This window comes from Sycon ciliatum, chromosome 2 (genome assembly GCF_964019385.1).
Source record: "Sycon ciliatum chromosome 2, ocSycCili1.1, whole genome shotgun sequence".
Taxonomy (NCBI): Eukaryota; Metazoa; Porifera; class Calcarea; order Leucosolenida; family Sycettidae; genus Sycon; species Sycon ciliatum.
The window spans coordinates 11,470,564-11,485,887 of record NC_088644.1 but is presented as its reverse complement, the minus strand read 5'-3'; the positions used below and the strand labels follow the sequence as shown (position 1 = coordinate 11,485,887).

The 15,324-nt window shown below is 46.6% G+C and overlaps 2 protein-coding genes across 2 annotated transcripts in view; one reads left to right on the top strand and one right to left on the bottom strand.

The window, feature by feature from the left end:
- The first annotated feature begins 218 nt into the window (after positions 1 to 218).
- Positions 219 to 13,052, top strand: LOC135808688 (sushi, von Willebrand factor type A, EGF and pentraxin domain-containing protein 1-like). The gene is made up of 12 exons (XM_065321910.1): positions 219 to 612; positions 1,169 to 1,284; positions 2,612 to 2,932; positions 3,843 to 4,019; positions 5,111 to 5,287; positions 6,152 to 6,337; positions 7,324 to 7,506; positions 8,064 to 8,240; positions 9,117 to 9,302; positions 10,204 to 10,380; positions 11,319 to 11,504; positions 11,854 to 13,052. Exons 2-12 carry the CDS (start codon positions 1,209 to 1,211, stop codon positions 12,141 to 12,143), a joined length of 2,136 nt encoding a protein of 711 aa, XP_065177982.1. The 5' UTR covers positions 219 to 612; positions 1,169 to 1,208; the 3' UTR covers positions 12,144 to 13,052.
- Positions 13,053 to 13,813: 761 nt separating this feature from the next.
- The window catches only part of LOC135808687 (sphingomyelinase phosphodiesterase D-like), an 8,730-nt gene continuing 7,219 nt past the window's right edge, over positions 13,814 to 15,324 (bottom strand). The window contains exon 5 of the mRNA XM_065321909.1: positions 13,814 to 15,320. Within this exon, the coding sequence (XP_065177981.1) occupies positions 15,040 to 15,320 (281 nt within the window). The 3' untranslated portion in view covers positions 13,814 to 15,039. The remainder of the gene's footprint in view (positions 15,321 to 15,324) is intronic.

The window sequence follows — 15,324 nt, the reverse complement described above, 5'->3', positions numbered from 1 at the left end:
GTAATATTTTGGACTGACCGTCTGTTGTAGACTACTACTACTACTAGATGGAAAGCATGATTCGAGAACGAGTTCTGATGACACCTGACAGACTAGATGTCCACGAGCTACCATAAACATGTGACTGGTCGATTGCATATTATTATGTCTCATAGACGCCATGGGCATACGCTCCTCTACGCTCCAGCTCTCCTCACTTGGACATACATCAATCCGAAGAAGAGCCCCAACAAATTTGTACAACTCGAGTCCACTTTCCAGATTTAGCGATTATCCAGCGCTCTAGCTTCACAGTGGCGGAAGCACCCACGGCTTATCCTTCTCTCCCGTTTCTCTTTGCTGCTGTAGAAGTCTGTCGAGTGTAGCCAAGGAGGGCGACTGTTCTTGTGGTTTCGTTGTGCGCAAGCAGAAGTGTACAAGAACCCTTCGCCGCCTGTATCGTCACCTTCAATCCTGCATGGTGCATTGGTGGTGTATCAAGATTCTGATAAGTAAGCAATCACGCGTAGTCTGTGCGCTGGAGTTTTCTATTCGCCGGAGTGACTGTGTACCCACCTCCGGAACTCCTCCCGCTTGTTAGCCCGAACACACGACTAGCTTCGACTGGGCCAGGTGAGTAGGAGTCGAAGGATATGAATCAGGAAGTGAAAAAATACTAAAATCCTGCCTTGTATGAATCGACTGCCCTGGTATCCAGTCCAGGCCTATGAATTATTTATGTACTAGTACCCAAATAATTACTCCCCCCCCCCCCCCCCCAGCTTGCCTAAAAGTACATGTAACGCTAATACCGGTATGAGGTACATGTATACCAATCCAGTACATGTGATCATTCTCACCTTGACTTGTTCAGGAGATACAAACTCAGCAGATCCTCTATTATGGGGGGGGGGGGGGAGGGGGGCTGTGCCCGTCTTTCACAACTCGTAGATACACTGCAGCAGTACGATACATCATTCTCTTGAGATGGCTTCGCTAGGCCAAGATTGATGGTATTCACAGGCACACAGAGTAGGATCTAATGGTCATGACCTTTTACACAGTGAAGCAGTTCTGCTAACTGCCACAAAAAAGAACCAAGGGCTTAGGCATTTCAAGATGTGCATGTGTGTATACTGCTGTTTCCCTGCTTTCTACTTTTCTCTTTTGCGAAAAAAAAACTTGGCAGGAAGTTAATTGGCAGCAGCCGTGCCATAACCATCAGCACAATGATGCAGACTGCACTTTGCGCACTGCTTGTGGTGTTGGTCGTCTCTCCTTGGCAAGTGTCAGGACAACTGTTGAGTAAGTGATGGGTGTACATGTATAACAAAAGCCCATCGTTCAATGGCAAATGGTTTTGATGCGGATAACTAACGGTGGCTGTCCACCTAACACTAACAGTACACCATTCTACCATGCCAGTGCACCTAACACTAACAGGACACCACAAGTTCTACCATGCCAGTCTACCTATCACTAACAGGACACCATTCTACCATGCCAGTGGGGTCAGACAAGTTCATTGCTCAAACAAAGTTACCATGGAAGCCGAGTAACCGTAGCAAAGTTACCATGGAAACAAAGTACCTGGCTGCTATGCTAAGCCTACATGTACGTACACGTGTATGCATATTGGTAGTGTGATCTCTTCCGGCATCACACACACAAGTGTACGTCCTGGTTAGCAGTGTTGCCTACACTTTTACCTTCATCATTTTGCGAGAACTGTGGCAGTACGCCCAGTGAGAAGGCAGATTTTGCCTGTGCTTCTGGTGAGATACAATAAAGCAAAACAAACAAACAAACAAACCCTAGTACTGTCCAACTCCTATCCGCCGATCAAACATCAAGGAATGGTTGTGACTGATCAATTTTAGAAATACGGGTACAGTTGTGCAAAGGTGAAATTCAACCCAAAGTGTATATTTGCTGCACTGAACTTGCATGGCCCTCTTGACGCCCTGGACGTGGTGTGCTGCTTGGCGTATGCAGGTACAAATGCAGGGATGTAATTGGAACTGGTCCATAGTACCAGCTTTGCACTGTGGGTCGGATTCCACCTAGCGCAACTATTCATGTATGGCATTCAGCAACTTCCTCATACGGGCTACTGGCCCGTAAGAGAATCCCTTTTAATTAGGACTGAAACGATTATACCGAATAATCGAGTACTCGTTTGATAACTTTAACGATCGAGCAATCGTTTAGATGACCGATTACGATTATTTTGCGCTTTTTAAATTTGTGTCCAGAAAGTACTGTAAACCCTCGTTTTGTGAAGTTTGAACCAGTTTCCGCTGGGAGTATGCAGTTTCCAGGGGTATGGTTCATGTTCTGAGGTTAAATTGACTTCAAAACTGCCATGTTTCGGAGCTACCCTTTCACTAATGCAGATTTGTTGGTATTTATGAAGGCATAGTTTGTGGAAACTGAGTAATGTTTGCACAGAATTATGACACTATTTGCTAACGATTATAATTGATTACTCGATCGTTAACCTAAAGAGTAATCGATACGTGAAAATCCACGATCGTTTCAGCCCTACTTTTAATAAAACTTTCAATGCTGCCAATACTAACTGAAACAATGATCGGATATGCTTGCTGTTCCTCCTATTCCCCATTGACAGCAACATGGCACTGCGAATGCTCTGGCTATACGTTCAGCATTGCTAAGACTCTACCAAGCTGGGACACCGGTGGCCACACTTATGCCAATGCACTGACGTTCTGCTCTACCGACGGCGCTACATTGCCGGCCGCCGATGGTGACATGATGTGCTTTCTGGAGTATGTCGACTACCTGTACGCTCACTTCAACCTGGTCGGCCAGCAGCGGAAAGTCTGGCTGGAGAGTGCACCCGCGGGCAATTGTTCCTCGTACCGAGGCTGTGAAATCTCCCCGGAACAATGCATCACGACACTCCGCTTCCTCTGCCAAACAAAGACCAGTGAGTGTTCCATTGCTGAACGCCATCAAATGCAGTCAGTAGAGCACATGTATGCAGTCAGTAGAGCACATGTATGCAGTCAGTAGAGCACATGTATGCAGTCAATAGAGCACATGTATGCAGTCAGTAGAGCACATGTATGCAGTCAGTAGAGCACATGTATGCAGTCAGTAGAGCACATGTATGCAGTCAATAGAGCACATGTATGCAGTCAATAGAGCACATGTATGCAGTCAATAGAGCACATGTATGCAGTCAATGCAGTCACACCTTGCTTAACTGCACACATCCGTTTTCCACAAAAATATCCGGATAGGCGAGGGAAGCGGATGATCGAACACACGAACTGTATGTATGCATGGCATATGCTGGAAATCGGTAACCAGCGATTTTCTTCCGGATGACGAGGGATCCGGATAAAAGAGGACCGGATAAGCGAGGTCTGACTGTGTAGCACATGTGTATGCAGTTAGTATAGCCGTGATGTATGCAGTTAGTATAGCACATGTCTGCAGTTAGTGTAGTTCTGCGGCATTCTTCAAACACATGCCTATAGTTGGTATTGTTTTGCGGCGTTCCTCGAACACATGTATGCATGACCATATGTGTTGGCTCCTGCACGCAACGTCTAGGACCGATGTCTGTAGGTTTGGCTGCCTCTGGCAAAATGCTGTGACAGGATGCAGCAGTGGCCTAGAGTAGGACATGTCAGCTGATGTCCATTGCATGACATTGAGCTGCCCTTCGGTGCTATATTCCCGTGATAAAAATCATCACCTCTTATAATGAATGTGCCCATTAATGACGAGGAGAGTCTGAAAAGTTTCTCACCGCCTACTACAACAAGGACAGAAAGAAACATGATTGTTTTTGTTGCATTCTCTTGTTTGTATGTTATGCACGTTGGCAGCTCCAAACCCGAATCCGCCGCACATTCCAAATGCGGTCACGGGCCCCATCACACCTCTGCCAGACACGCAGGTCACGTACAGTTGCAACCAAGGCCACGAGGCGTCGGGCACTGCGCCGTACACATCCACGTGCACCGGTCAGAAGTACTGGTCTGTGCCATTGCTGGCATGCAATGGTTAGTCTGGAGCATACAGAGTGTGCAGAGTATTAGGGCTGCAGCGGGTAGATGTTTGATTGGGTAACGAGTTCGGGTATTTCCATCCGGTAGCACGGTACTCTATCGTGTATTTTTCGACATAATTTGTACAGTGAGTGTGCTTTTGCGCTAAGTAGAAAGTGTACAGTAAGCAGGTAGCCGTGCTTTTTTCATGCACCGTTGCAAGAACACACCACACTCCAACTACCCAATTGAGTTCTCAGGAGCAAACTCCTACCCGAATACCCGCTCCAAGTACGGGTAGCACGCATACCCTAGTACCCGATGACACCAATACAGAGTATACAGAGTATGCAGTGTGTAGACTATGCAGAGTTGCACGTTCGGGTTGATATACTCCTGCTAAAACATACAGTAACCCGTATGAACACTTCTCAAGCCAGTGGGGGGGGGGGGGGGGGCAGACTTCATCGACCAGCGCGGTGTGCATGATTGTTATGCGCTTGAATGAATCTAGACGCCCTGCCCTGCCCTGCCCTGCCCCCTGTGACATGAAGATCACAGAAAACTTCACGTTGGCATTCATCAGTGTATGGTGTTCACTCCACACACTTGTGATCTTGAACTTGAAGGGAAGTTATGAGCCAGCAATGGCTTACCTTAGCCATGCTCTGCAAAGTGCACGTCTTCATCCTTCAAACTCTTTCGCATCACAGTATCCATTGCGCATTAATGTTATTCTAATGGTCATCATTGGAGTCAATGTGCACATAAGCTTGAATCGGGCAATGAAGTCCATGATGATATACGCAATATACTTTTCTTAGAAAGTAGTAGAAAGTGAGGCAATTTTTCTGTCAGTAGTCAAGAATAAATTGTCTTGTCTGCTCTCCTAGCAGTATTCTTAACTTGAGCTGATCACCTGATCACCGGGTCTCTGCAGGCCCTGCAGTTCCTCACTACAGGCCCTGCAGTCCCTACAATCCCTTACTGGCCTTTTCTGGCTCAGACAAGCCTCCATGGCCATCTACTGCCAATACAAAAGACGTAAGAAACATACTATTTGAGCAATGAGCCTGTGTTTTTGAAACCTGCTCTACTTGCTGTAGCTGTAACCTGTCCAGCTATTGAAGCGCCCGGCAATGGAGCGGCGACATTCACCAACGGATTCTCTTACCTCTCGGTGGCACAGTTCACCTGCCTTGAGGGATACCTGCTGTCCGACTCTGCCAGTCTGCACTGCCAAGCTAGCAAAGTCTGGAATGGAACTGCTCCTGTTTGCACGGGTTAGTACATGGAGGTTTTTTAAACATACTTCCTGCAGCAGGGGTCATCCGTAAATATAGATATTTATTTAGAAACGAAAACTAGTCGTTTAGGGGGGAGGGGGTTGAGCGCCTGTTCGTTTCTCGAAAAATATCGATGCACAGTTTGTATGTGTGGGCTCGTCCAGAAGAGAAAAGAAAAAATATCGATACTACAGTATGCATCGTTTGTATGTGTTCGTTTCTGAGGGAGGGGGGGGGGGGGTTGAAGAGAAACGACTAGTTTTCGTTTCTAAATACAGGGGCGTCGGAAGGTATTTTAGTGTGGTACGGTCAGCCATCTGAAGTACAATTTACTTGTGGGGGAGTGGTGGCGGAGCCGAAAATTTTGGAATTTTAGATCCCAGATCAGTGTATTTTGTTGATTCACGGGGTATCTGGGGCAAAAAGTGGTACGGTCAATACCGTAGTGACCGTACCGTGTGCGAGGCCCCTGAAATAAATATCGGTATTTACGGATGGCCGCTTAAAGTCCCATCCGTTACGATAGTCACATCATACAATGATCTACTCTTAGTAGGGTGACCATGCCTATTGTGGTTTCGTAAATTTTGGTGACAAACTTTTGAACTGAGTCGACGTTGGTTTAGTACAGGCGTGGTAATAAAACCTGAATAAAGGTACTGTAATTTCAAAACTTCAGTAAAAAGGTGGTGTTTCTTCTTTTTGTGACTACATAGCACAGTGACACGTGAGTGTGTTCGTAGGCACGTTATAAGCAGAGAAGACTAGAGAGATATACGAGTACCGGTAATCTACAATTCTTATTCACGACTTTGCTGACTAGTAGCTTGAACACTGATGCTTTTCTTCTCTGCCCCTCAGCTGTTAACTGCGAAGCACCACCTCTTATTCCCTTCAGCAAGGTATCCTACAGCCAGACAACGTATGGTGCCATAGCTGACTACACGTGTGATCTCGGCCACCAAAGTCCCAGAGACAAGACAACCTTCTTCATCACTCAGTGTCAGGCCAATGCCCAGTGGAACAATACGGACGTGATATGTGAAGGTATGGCTTTGCTTTGCAGTGCTGTGATGTCATGTGCAGTGTCGTGATGTCATTTGTAATGAAATGATGTCATGTGATGATTGGCCCCGTGATTGTGTGTTGCTGGTAAAGGCATAATGAAGGACTAGGACATAGCACAGTACCCTCTTCCTGCACCAGATCACCTCGCAGCCACCACCACCACAACCCCCCATCATTGCTACCACCACCATTAAAATCACAGCCACCAGCAGCACCACCGCCACCACCACCACCACCAACAACAACACCAGCACCACCAGCAGCACCGACATGGTCTAGCAATGCTTTGCTTGTCCCCGGTCTGTATTCACCCATGTCTGTATTCACCCATGTATCAATGCATACATGTCTGTATTCACCCATGTATCAATGCATACATGTCTGTATTCACCCATGTATCAATGCATACATGTCTGTATTCACCCATGTATCAATGCATACATGTCTGTATTCACCCATGTATCAATGCATACATGTCTGTATTCACCCATGTATCAATGCATACATGTACGGCAAGGCACACGACTCTGTTCCAACTCCGACTCCACCATGACATTGTGATGGCGATCAGTCCTGTTCTTGCAACATTGAAGTGCCGTAGTGTGCACGTTGCTGTTGTAGTGCAAGCCACACACAATCTACAGTATATGTATGACCTTGATGTTTGAATGCGTATGCCGGATCTGCATGCAAGAATGGCAAGCCAAGTGCCCGCACCTGTAGTCTTGCGTGTCATAGAGATTTGAACCGGCATCAGCCAATCCACATCTCAAGGAAGGTCAAGGAATTAGCAATAAGTTGCATCAAGTCCTCACTGATTATCACCGTGCATTGGCACAATTACTTTTAAAAGCACTACTTATGGTATTGAGTTCAGGACCAAAGCCATTGCATCAGTGAAATGAAGTCAGGCACGAGTAGCAATGAACAATGTGGTATATGATATCTGTGTTGAATGTTTGCAGCCCTGGACTGTGGTCCACCACCATTGTTCCCGAACACCCAGGTTGAGTACAACGCATCTGACTACTTATCAGTTGCAAGGTACACATGTACAACGGGCCATGAACAGGAGAATCCAGAACAACCGTACCGGGCAGTGTGCAATGAAACTGGGCTATGGCAAGACAATTATGTGAATTGTGTTGGTGAGTGGACCAGCAATCAGCCATTGACTTATGCATGCACTCTCTCTATCTCCCTCACTCTCTCTCTCATTCTCTCTCTCGCTCTCTCTCTCTCTCTCTCTCTCTCTCTCTCTCTCTCTCTCTCTCTCTCTCTCTCTCTCTCTCTCTCTCTCTCTCTCTCTCTCTCTCTCTCTCTCTCTCTCTCTCTCTCTCTCTCTCTCTCTCTCTCTCTCTCTCTCTCTCTCTCTCTCTCTCTCTCTCTCTCTCTCTCTCTCTCTCTCTCTCTCTCTCTCTCTCTCTCCTGTGTGTGTACATGTATGTGTGTGTGTGTGTGTGTGTGTGTACATGTATATGTGTGTGCATGCGCGCACGCGTGCACATGCATGTATGTTGATGTGCAGCCGGATAATCCAAACCATAGCAACCAGCCCTGTTTAGGTAGACTCCCCCCCCCCCCTCCCCCCCCCCACACACACACTCCTACAGAATAGTATATTATACTAATGGCAAGACTTGAAACAGGAACATCTGTAATAATACAATGATGTGATGTTTATGCAATGATTTTGGCATTGCAGATGTTGATTGTGAAGCGCCGCCTAACCTTGCCAATAGTGATGTGCATTACACAAGCACCACGTATCAATCCGTCGCTGCATATTACTGTCATGAAGGCTACCGAAACACCACATTCAAGACGAGCGCTGTGTGTGAGGCCACCAAGGCGTGGAGCGTTGACAACATCAGATGTGATCGTAAGTTCAGAGTCCTCATTTGACATTGTATAGGTGACTTCACTCCATGTGATGCTTCATAGCACAAGTAGAACATGATCAACTCCTAGTATGCTTGCTTAGTGGCACCGACAAGAGCTTTGGAGCAAGTAGCTTGGAACACCCATGCGAAATGTCTGAGGCAGGGAGTAGTAAAATACATCATGATGTTACTGCTTGAAGGACATTGATCCACTTGCATTTTTTTCAAATGTTTGAAGTAAAAAGTTGAAATGGGAGGTGTTCTTAAAAGTTTGACGGAGTTGGAAACGGGAAAAGTCTGAAGGAAAACTTGACTGTCACCACCAGGACTCGAGCCAAGGACTCTCTCTCCCTTATGGCCAGCGATGCTCTACCGCTAAGCTATGGTGTAGCCGTCATCCAAGCAGCGCCCGTTCGACATTTTCTTCAGATTTTGAAACTCACGCTTCCTCAGTGAATCCACACAGGCCGGTGGGAAGTAGCCCTCACTGTAACCCACATACTTCACATACTTCACATACAAATTAGCACGTGGGGAATCCCAACACATAATATTCCTAAGTTTGAGGGACTGGTTGAAATGGAACTGATTGATTCTGAATTTCTGACGAACAGATACAGCAATGCTTATAGGCTGTTGTTTGCACAGAGATGACACATCATAGTAGGCACCCTGCCCTTCAGAAGGTTTGAAGTAAAATAGACGACAACAGCCACAACAACAAAAACAACAACAGCCACAACAACATCAACAACAACAACAACAACAACAACAACAACAACAACAACAACAACAACAACAACAACAACAACAACAACTATCTCTAGTATACGTGTTTCTCCTTCATGTCTTGCTCTGCTCCTGTCACACCACAGTGGAAGATTGCGGCCCGCCATCTCATTACCCGGACAGCATAGTGGAAGTCGAGTCCACCACGTACGGATCCATCGCAACTTACCTGTGCGCGGACGGCTTTGAGCATCCGAGCGGTGAGCCAACTCCAGTCAAGTCCACCTGCATGGCGACTGGCAACTGGCAAGCTGTTGAAGTGATGTGTCAAGGTCAGTCACATACATCCACATGTACACGGTAAAATTTCAGTATACAGTACATCCAAGAGCCATAGAATTCTGTAAAACAACCATTTTTCAATTGGCCTTCTCATTTTTACTCGAATTCCAGTTCAGAGACCAAATTAATTTCAACGGAGTTGTTGTACTAAAGAACAAATATGAACAAAGGAAATTTAGCAATCAAGGTAGAGTAGCAGGATACAATGACAGCACTAAAATATCAAGGTGTGATATTTCTCACAAAAGTGTGCTACCTTGATTGCTATGTTATTCCTTTGTTCTTAACGGAGTTGTTCACGGAATTATTCTACTTCAAATAATTATGATTTAGTGTGTTTATCTGACGACTTGTATATCTGGGGCATTCTTCACTGAAGTTACAACGTACAGCACTGCTCAATGAAATCCAGTCGAGCTTTCTCAAGTACGCGCCGGGCGTTGCGCAGCCCTAGACCTGCGAACACTGGGCTGCGAAAAGGTGCACGGCATTACTTGACTCTCGTGACTGGATTTCATTGAGCAGCACTGTACTAACGCCACACCGTGACACACATGGAGGTGTAAAGTCCTTCTAGAACGGACGAAGGAACGATGTTGAAACCAATACAGTGCATGGATATAGTCCACCCTGGTAACTGCAGGGGGTTTTCATGATAGCCAGCAGCAGCTGGTAACCCGTTCAACGCTACACAATACCGTGCACACAGATCATCAGTTCATCTTCTCTGTGTAAATGCACACGAGACGGTAAAAGCTCTATTCTTGACGAAACAGGCAGGCCGGGGGACTTGGTGCAACTGTCTACAAGTACAAGCACTACAGTAACTTGGAAGGTCTGCAAATGCTGTACAAATAACACGCATGCTGTTGGTGTATGCCATTGCTACAGCCAAGAACTGTCCCGAGCTGCAAGCACCCACCAACGGTTTCATCGCCTTCACCAACGGAACTCTGTACCGCAGCGTGGCCAAGTTTGCCTGCAACCCTGGATACAAGATCACTGGGGAGGATCTGCTGCAGTGCCAACTTGAGAAGACATGGAACCACGCAGCACCCACGTGTGGATGTAAGTAACACAGTGGTCTCTGCACAGGACCCAGAGCCTCATACCATACATACACGTGCATGTACGCACACAGTGCACACACACACACACACACACACACACACACACACACACACACACACACACACACACACACACACACACACACACACATACACACACACATACACACACACACACACATACACACACACACACACACACACACACACACACACATACACACACACACACACACACACACACATACACACACACACACACACACACACACATACACACACACACCATACATACATGCACAGTTGCACACACACACATACACTACTACTACTACTATGTACAGCTACCCTATCGGGCCACGCCGCTCCCAGAAGCGGGAGACAACGACAAGAAGAGAGAAGAGAAGAGAGAGAAATCGCAAAGTCAACAATATTTGGCATGGCGTTGCAAGTCCTGTGGCCTTGAGAACACATACACACACATTATACACATACACACACATGCACGCACTACACTACACTGCACCAGTGCCAAGGCCGATGACTACAGATGACATGATATCCACTGTATCCGTATGGAGCACAGAGTAGTAAAACAACAGTACTTTACTACTCATTGCAGCAACACATAGCGATCCGATGAAGGCACAGAACACCAGAAGTTCTACATTCAACATGAGTTAGAACGGACACCGAAAGACACATGGAAATCAGTTCCTCAAAAGGGAGTTCTTTGTCTATACTTCAGCCTCAGTTAGTCCACACTGATTGATCAGTCAAACAATTTTCCCTGCCCGTCTACTTGTCTCAGCAAAAGCTTGATTGTCTAGACGAGAACATATCAGTATGTGGCTGGCTTAAGGATTCATCTAAGATACATTAAAATGTCTGTCTGTCTCTATGTTTGCCTCATCCTTGGTATCAAACCTGCAACAGCTGAAGTACACTGCCCTGTACTAGAACCGCCACAGAACGGCAATGCCACAATTCTCCTTGGTGACGAGAACCAGGTCAACACGGTGGTTGCATTCACATGTCACTATGGTTACCAACTGAACGGCAGTAGTACTACGGTGTGCACGGCACTGGGTGAATGGACAAATGCAGTGCCCGTGTGTCAAGGTGAGCGAGTGCACGCTGCTGCTTTCATATGTGTACACGTACATGTATGAGGCAAGCTTGAGCAGGACAGGAAGTTTCAGCTATGGCTGCACCGATGCATCGTTTTCATGTATGAAATTACTGACATGCAATGGTTTGCTGATGTGTGTTGAGCGTGCCGTTTGCTTTTCGTGTGTGCATGAATGTGTGTGTGTGTGTGTGTGGGTGTTTGTGTGTATGTGGTGTGTGTGTGTGTGTGTTTGTGGTGGTGTGTGTGTGTGTTTGTGGTGTGTGTGTCACGGTGTGTGTGTGTGTGTGTGTGTGTGTGTGTGTGTGTGTGTGTGTGTGTGCGTGCGTGCGCGCGATACAGAGGTGTTCATTCCGACAACACCGGCGGAAACGTCGACCCCGGAGAAGCAGTCGTCCCTGGAGCCTTCGGCAATTTCCAGCATCATCCTTGGCCTCATTGTTCTCCTGTTTATAGTCGCGGCTGTGTTCATCCTGTGGCGTCTAAAGAAGACTACTGGCCGCCGCTATAACTTCTTCTCGGGCGAATCAGCTGGAGATAGCTCAACGGGAGACAGTCGGAAATTCACGGACAGCACGCGGCACTCACCGGCCAGCAGCAGACGGAGTGAGAGAGACCCGCTGGTACCGTGAATACAAACATACGTACTCGCTGGTACCGTGAATACAAACATACGTACTCGCTGGTACCGTGAATACTTGTAATATACATGTACGTACTGATCTGCGTGTAACGCCGCAGTCATAGCATGCTGCTGCTGCTGCTGTTGCCGATACTCTTTCTAGTCCCGTGTCGGCGAGTGTCAATAGAGAGACTTGTTGTTTGCCAGTAGCGTAGCCCGTGTGCGCTCCAAGGCGGTTGGCTGGCTGTCTCCACCGAAACAGTCAGGTCACCTACGCTGATGACAAATACCCACTCCACTGCCGAGCATTTAACCCTTTAAAATGGTTAGCTAGCCGAGACTGATGTATGTAGCCATTACAAACATGTTAACTGCTCAATGCTAACATGCCACTCATGCTCGTGCGTTATTATGTATATTAGCACTGCAATGCCCATGAAATTGTGCTCTGCCTATGTCTAGATATTGTATCGGGCAGTAGGTCGTTTGACACAGTTTTCGTGTAGACTCCTTTAAGCATCACGTATCTCAACCGAATAAACTTCTCGCACTGGAAACAGATTAGCACAAGAATCTAGAGTGACTATAATTTTTCATGCCGGAAAGAATAGTATGTTGATGTACAGGTAGCATGTATCATGACTAAAACATGAACATGACGCACTGTTTTCTATTGCTAAGAAACCGTAATATAACTTTTACATAATTTTAAGCGGATTACAGTACAGAACAGTACATGTATTCGTTTGATCTGATTACAAAAGATTGTGTTCAGTACGAGCAATGCATTCTCCCACGGATCCCATTGCGGTTTCCATGGTAACCGCTACGTGATTTGATAGCTTTCAACTTACTTTCATCAATAGCCGCTCGAGCTTTCCGATTCACGTCTTCTTTCGATGAACAAAGTTTATTACAATTCCCTGGTGCCTGCTGTGGTCACACTTGCATGCTACAATTTCATACAGGCCTTACAAAAACAACAAGGTGTCCATCCCGGTTTTAACCAAGGAGTCAAACAAACCCTACAACGACATGGTTTTAACAGAGTGAGGACACTACAAACACCATTTTTCCTTCTGCCTTTTGCTTCAAATAAATTAGCACCTGTTAAACAGCCTGGGTACCTGAAGTCTTTCTCAGCACTGGTAGTCGCCGGCCTTCTCTCTCTCTCTCTCTCTCGCTTCTCTCCTGCGTGTCTGGCATGGACAGGCTAAGACAGTGATTGTTGCTGCATGAATGGAAGAGCAGCAAAAGAGGGCCCACTCCTGGATGAGAAAACCGGAGCAGAAGAAGATGTCAGCATACACACAGTTGCCACACAGCCATAATTATTGGCAGGTCTACCACTCAAAAAACACCAATCACTACCATACTACATGCTAAAATGCTACCATGCTACCATGCTCAGTTAGGCAACAACACACATTGTTGTAGTATACATACTGCACACCAGTGAGTAGTAACCAACACAGGTGTACAAGACACACGCATACATACTCCACACCAGTAGTAGTAGTAGTAGTAACCAACACAGGTGTACAAGACACAAGCATGCAACACTGCCTTCTCATCGGATCACTGATCAATGAAACTACCACGCTCGGTTAGGCAACACTAAGTTAGCATAGATGCACATACTCCGCACCAATAGTTACCAACACAGCTGTGGACGAATACTGGGATACACAGACCCTGCATGGGTGAACCCAAGAACTGAGCAGACCTTGATAAAAACAAGAATACACGTATCAGTGAATGGGAGAGACATTTGAGTTGCGGTAGTTGCGGTCCAAACCATAATTATAAGCTGTAGACACGAAACTGCAAGAAGCGTTCAGACTCATCTTGAGAAAGAAGTAGCGTGTGAACATTACAAATCATGCACTTTGAAGATGAACAGCAAGCCCAAAGTAATGCAACACATGAACAGCTTTACAAGTAAGTTCACGCATCAGTCTACAAATAGTACCACACAAGCTAGAAAGTAATCTAAGAATAGATTCCGAAAGGACCTAGGAGCTGAACTTTGATTTAAAAAGAAGAAGTTGTCAATGAAAAATATCTAATGGGCCATCTAAAGCAAAAACAGACCTGAGGGTCATTGTCAATAAAAAAAATATCTAATCAATAATACAGAAAAGAAAATTCTCAGAGAAGAGCTCTGTCCTAGCCCAGTAGGAGTATCCAAGGGAGATTTCTCCATGACACAGCCAAAGTGCAGCTTCAAGACCTAAGTGAGGTGAATGTGAACCAATCCACTACATGCATATAAAATCAGACTGAAAACGTTGTGAACAAATACGAAGAGTATTTTACGCCAGGTTTTACCAGAAAATGGCGACAGCGCAGCTTCTGAACATGAACCAAGCCAAAGAGAGGGCCGTACACCAGGCCACAGGAGCTTCCAGACCAGGAGTGTCACATGATCAAGCACAAGTTCACATTGCAGTGACGACCACTCATGATCCAAACAGTAGTGCCATGTACCCGCGGCCACTGCTTTAGTGGGAGAGAACTGTCTGAAAGCACCCAACACTTCCAGCCATCTGGGACGCACCTTACACACATGCTGGACAATCCAGCACTGCCGGCAAGACTGCTGCTCTGCGCTGAATCTGACCCTTCCATTTCACTAGCACCATACCCGATGACTCAATGATGAGGACATCCGCTCCCTTTACCTGTCTACGCCCCATACCATGCCTGATGAGGTCATCCTGTCCCCTGTGCAGATACGTCCACGTTCAATAGTATGCTTGGACTGGCAAGAGCAGCAACGGGCTGTGAAAGCCATTGCACGGAAGTGAAGTGCAGCGGAGATGCAGGGTAATACAGGCAGCAGGCGAATACGAGTGAAGACGAGCTCAGAGCAACGTACGGAAGAGTAGGCATCTGACAAGGGTCTAGCTCTTGGGCTCGTAGGGATGCTGCTGACGGCAGCTGGCGTACGCTGTGAGGTTAGCCGTGTAGGCAATGCAGTATAGGTGATCGCGAGAATAGGAGTTGAGTGTATTGGCTGCATTGGTCTGTCGATGCTGCATGAACCTGAGCCACACAGATGAGTCGTCGGTGCTCATGATCTGACTCCAGAGAGCCTGCAAACGAGCGGAGTCGATCCGCTGCACTCCAGGGTACGCCTCGGAGAACGTGTATTGTTTCTGCCACAGGGCACTGACTTGCCTCGCTGC

What these genes read in the sequence shown, in the direction of transcription:
- LOC135808688 (XM_065321910.1), top strand. Translation starts at nt 1,209, where the DNA reads ATGATGCAGACTGCACTTTGCGCACTGCTTGTGGTGTTGGTCGTCTCT. An exon ending in TGACAACATCAGATGTGATC is followed by an intron (nt 8,241 to 9,116) that starts GTAAGTTCAGAG and finishes GTCACACCACAG; the next exon opens with TGGAAGATTGCGGCCCGCCA. An exon ending in TGCAGTGCCCGTGTGTCAAG is followed by an intron (nt 11,505 to 11,853) that starts GTGAGCGAGTGC and finishes CGCGCGATACAG; the next exon opens with AGGTGTTCATTCCGACAACA.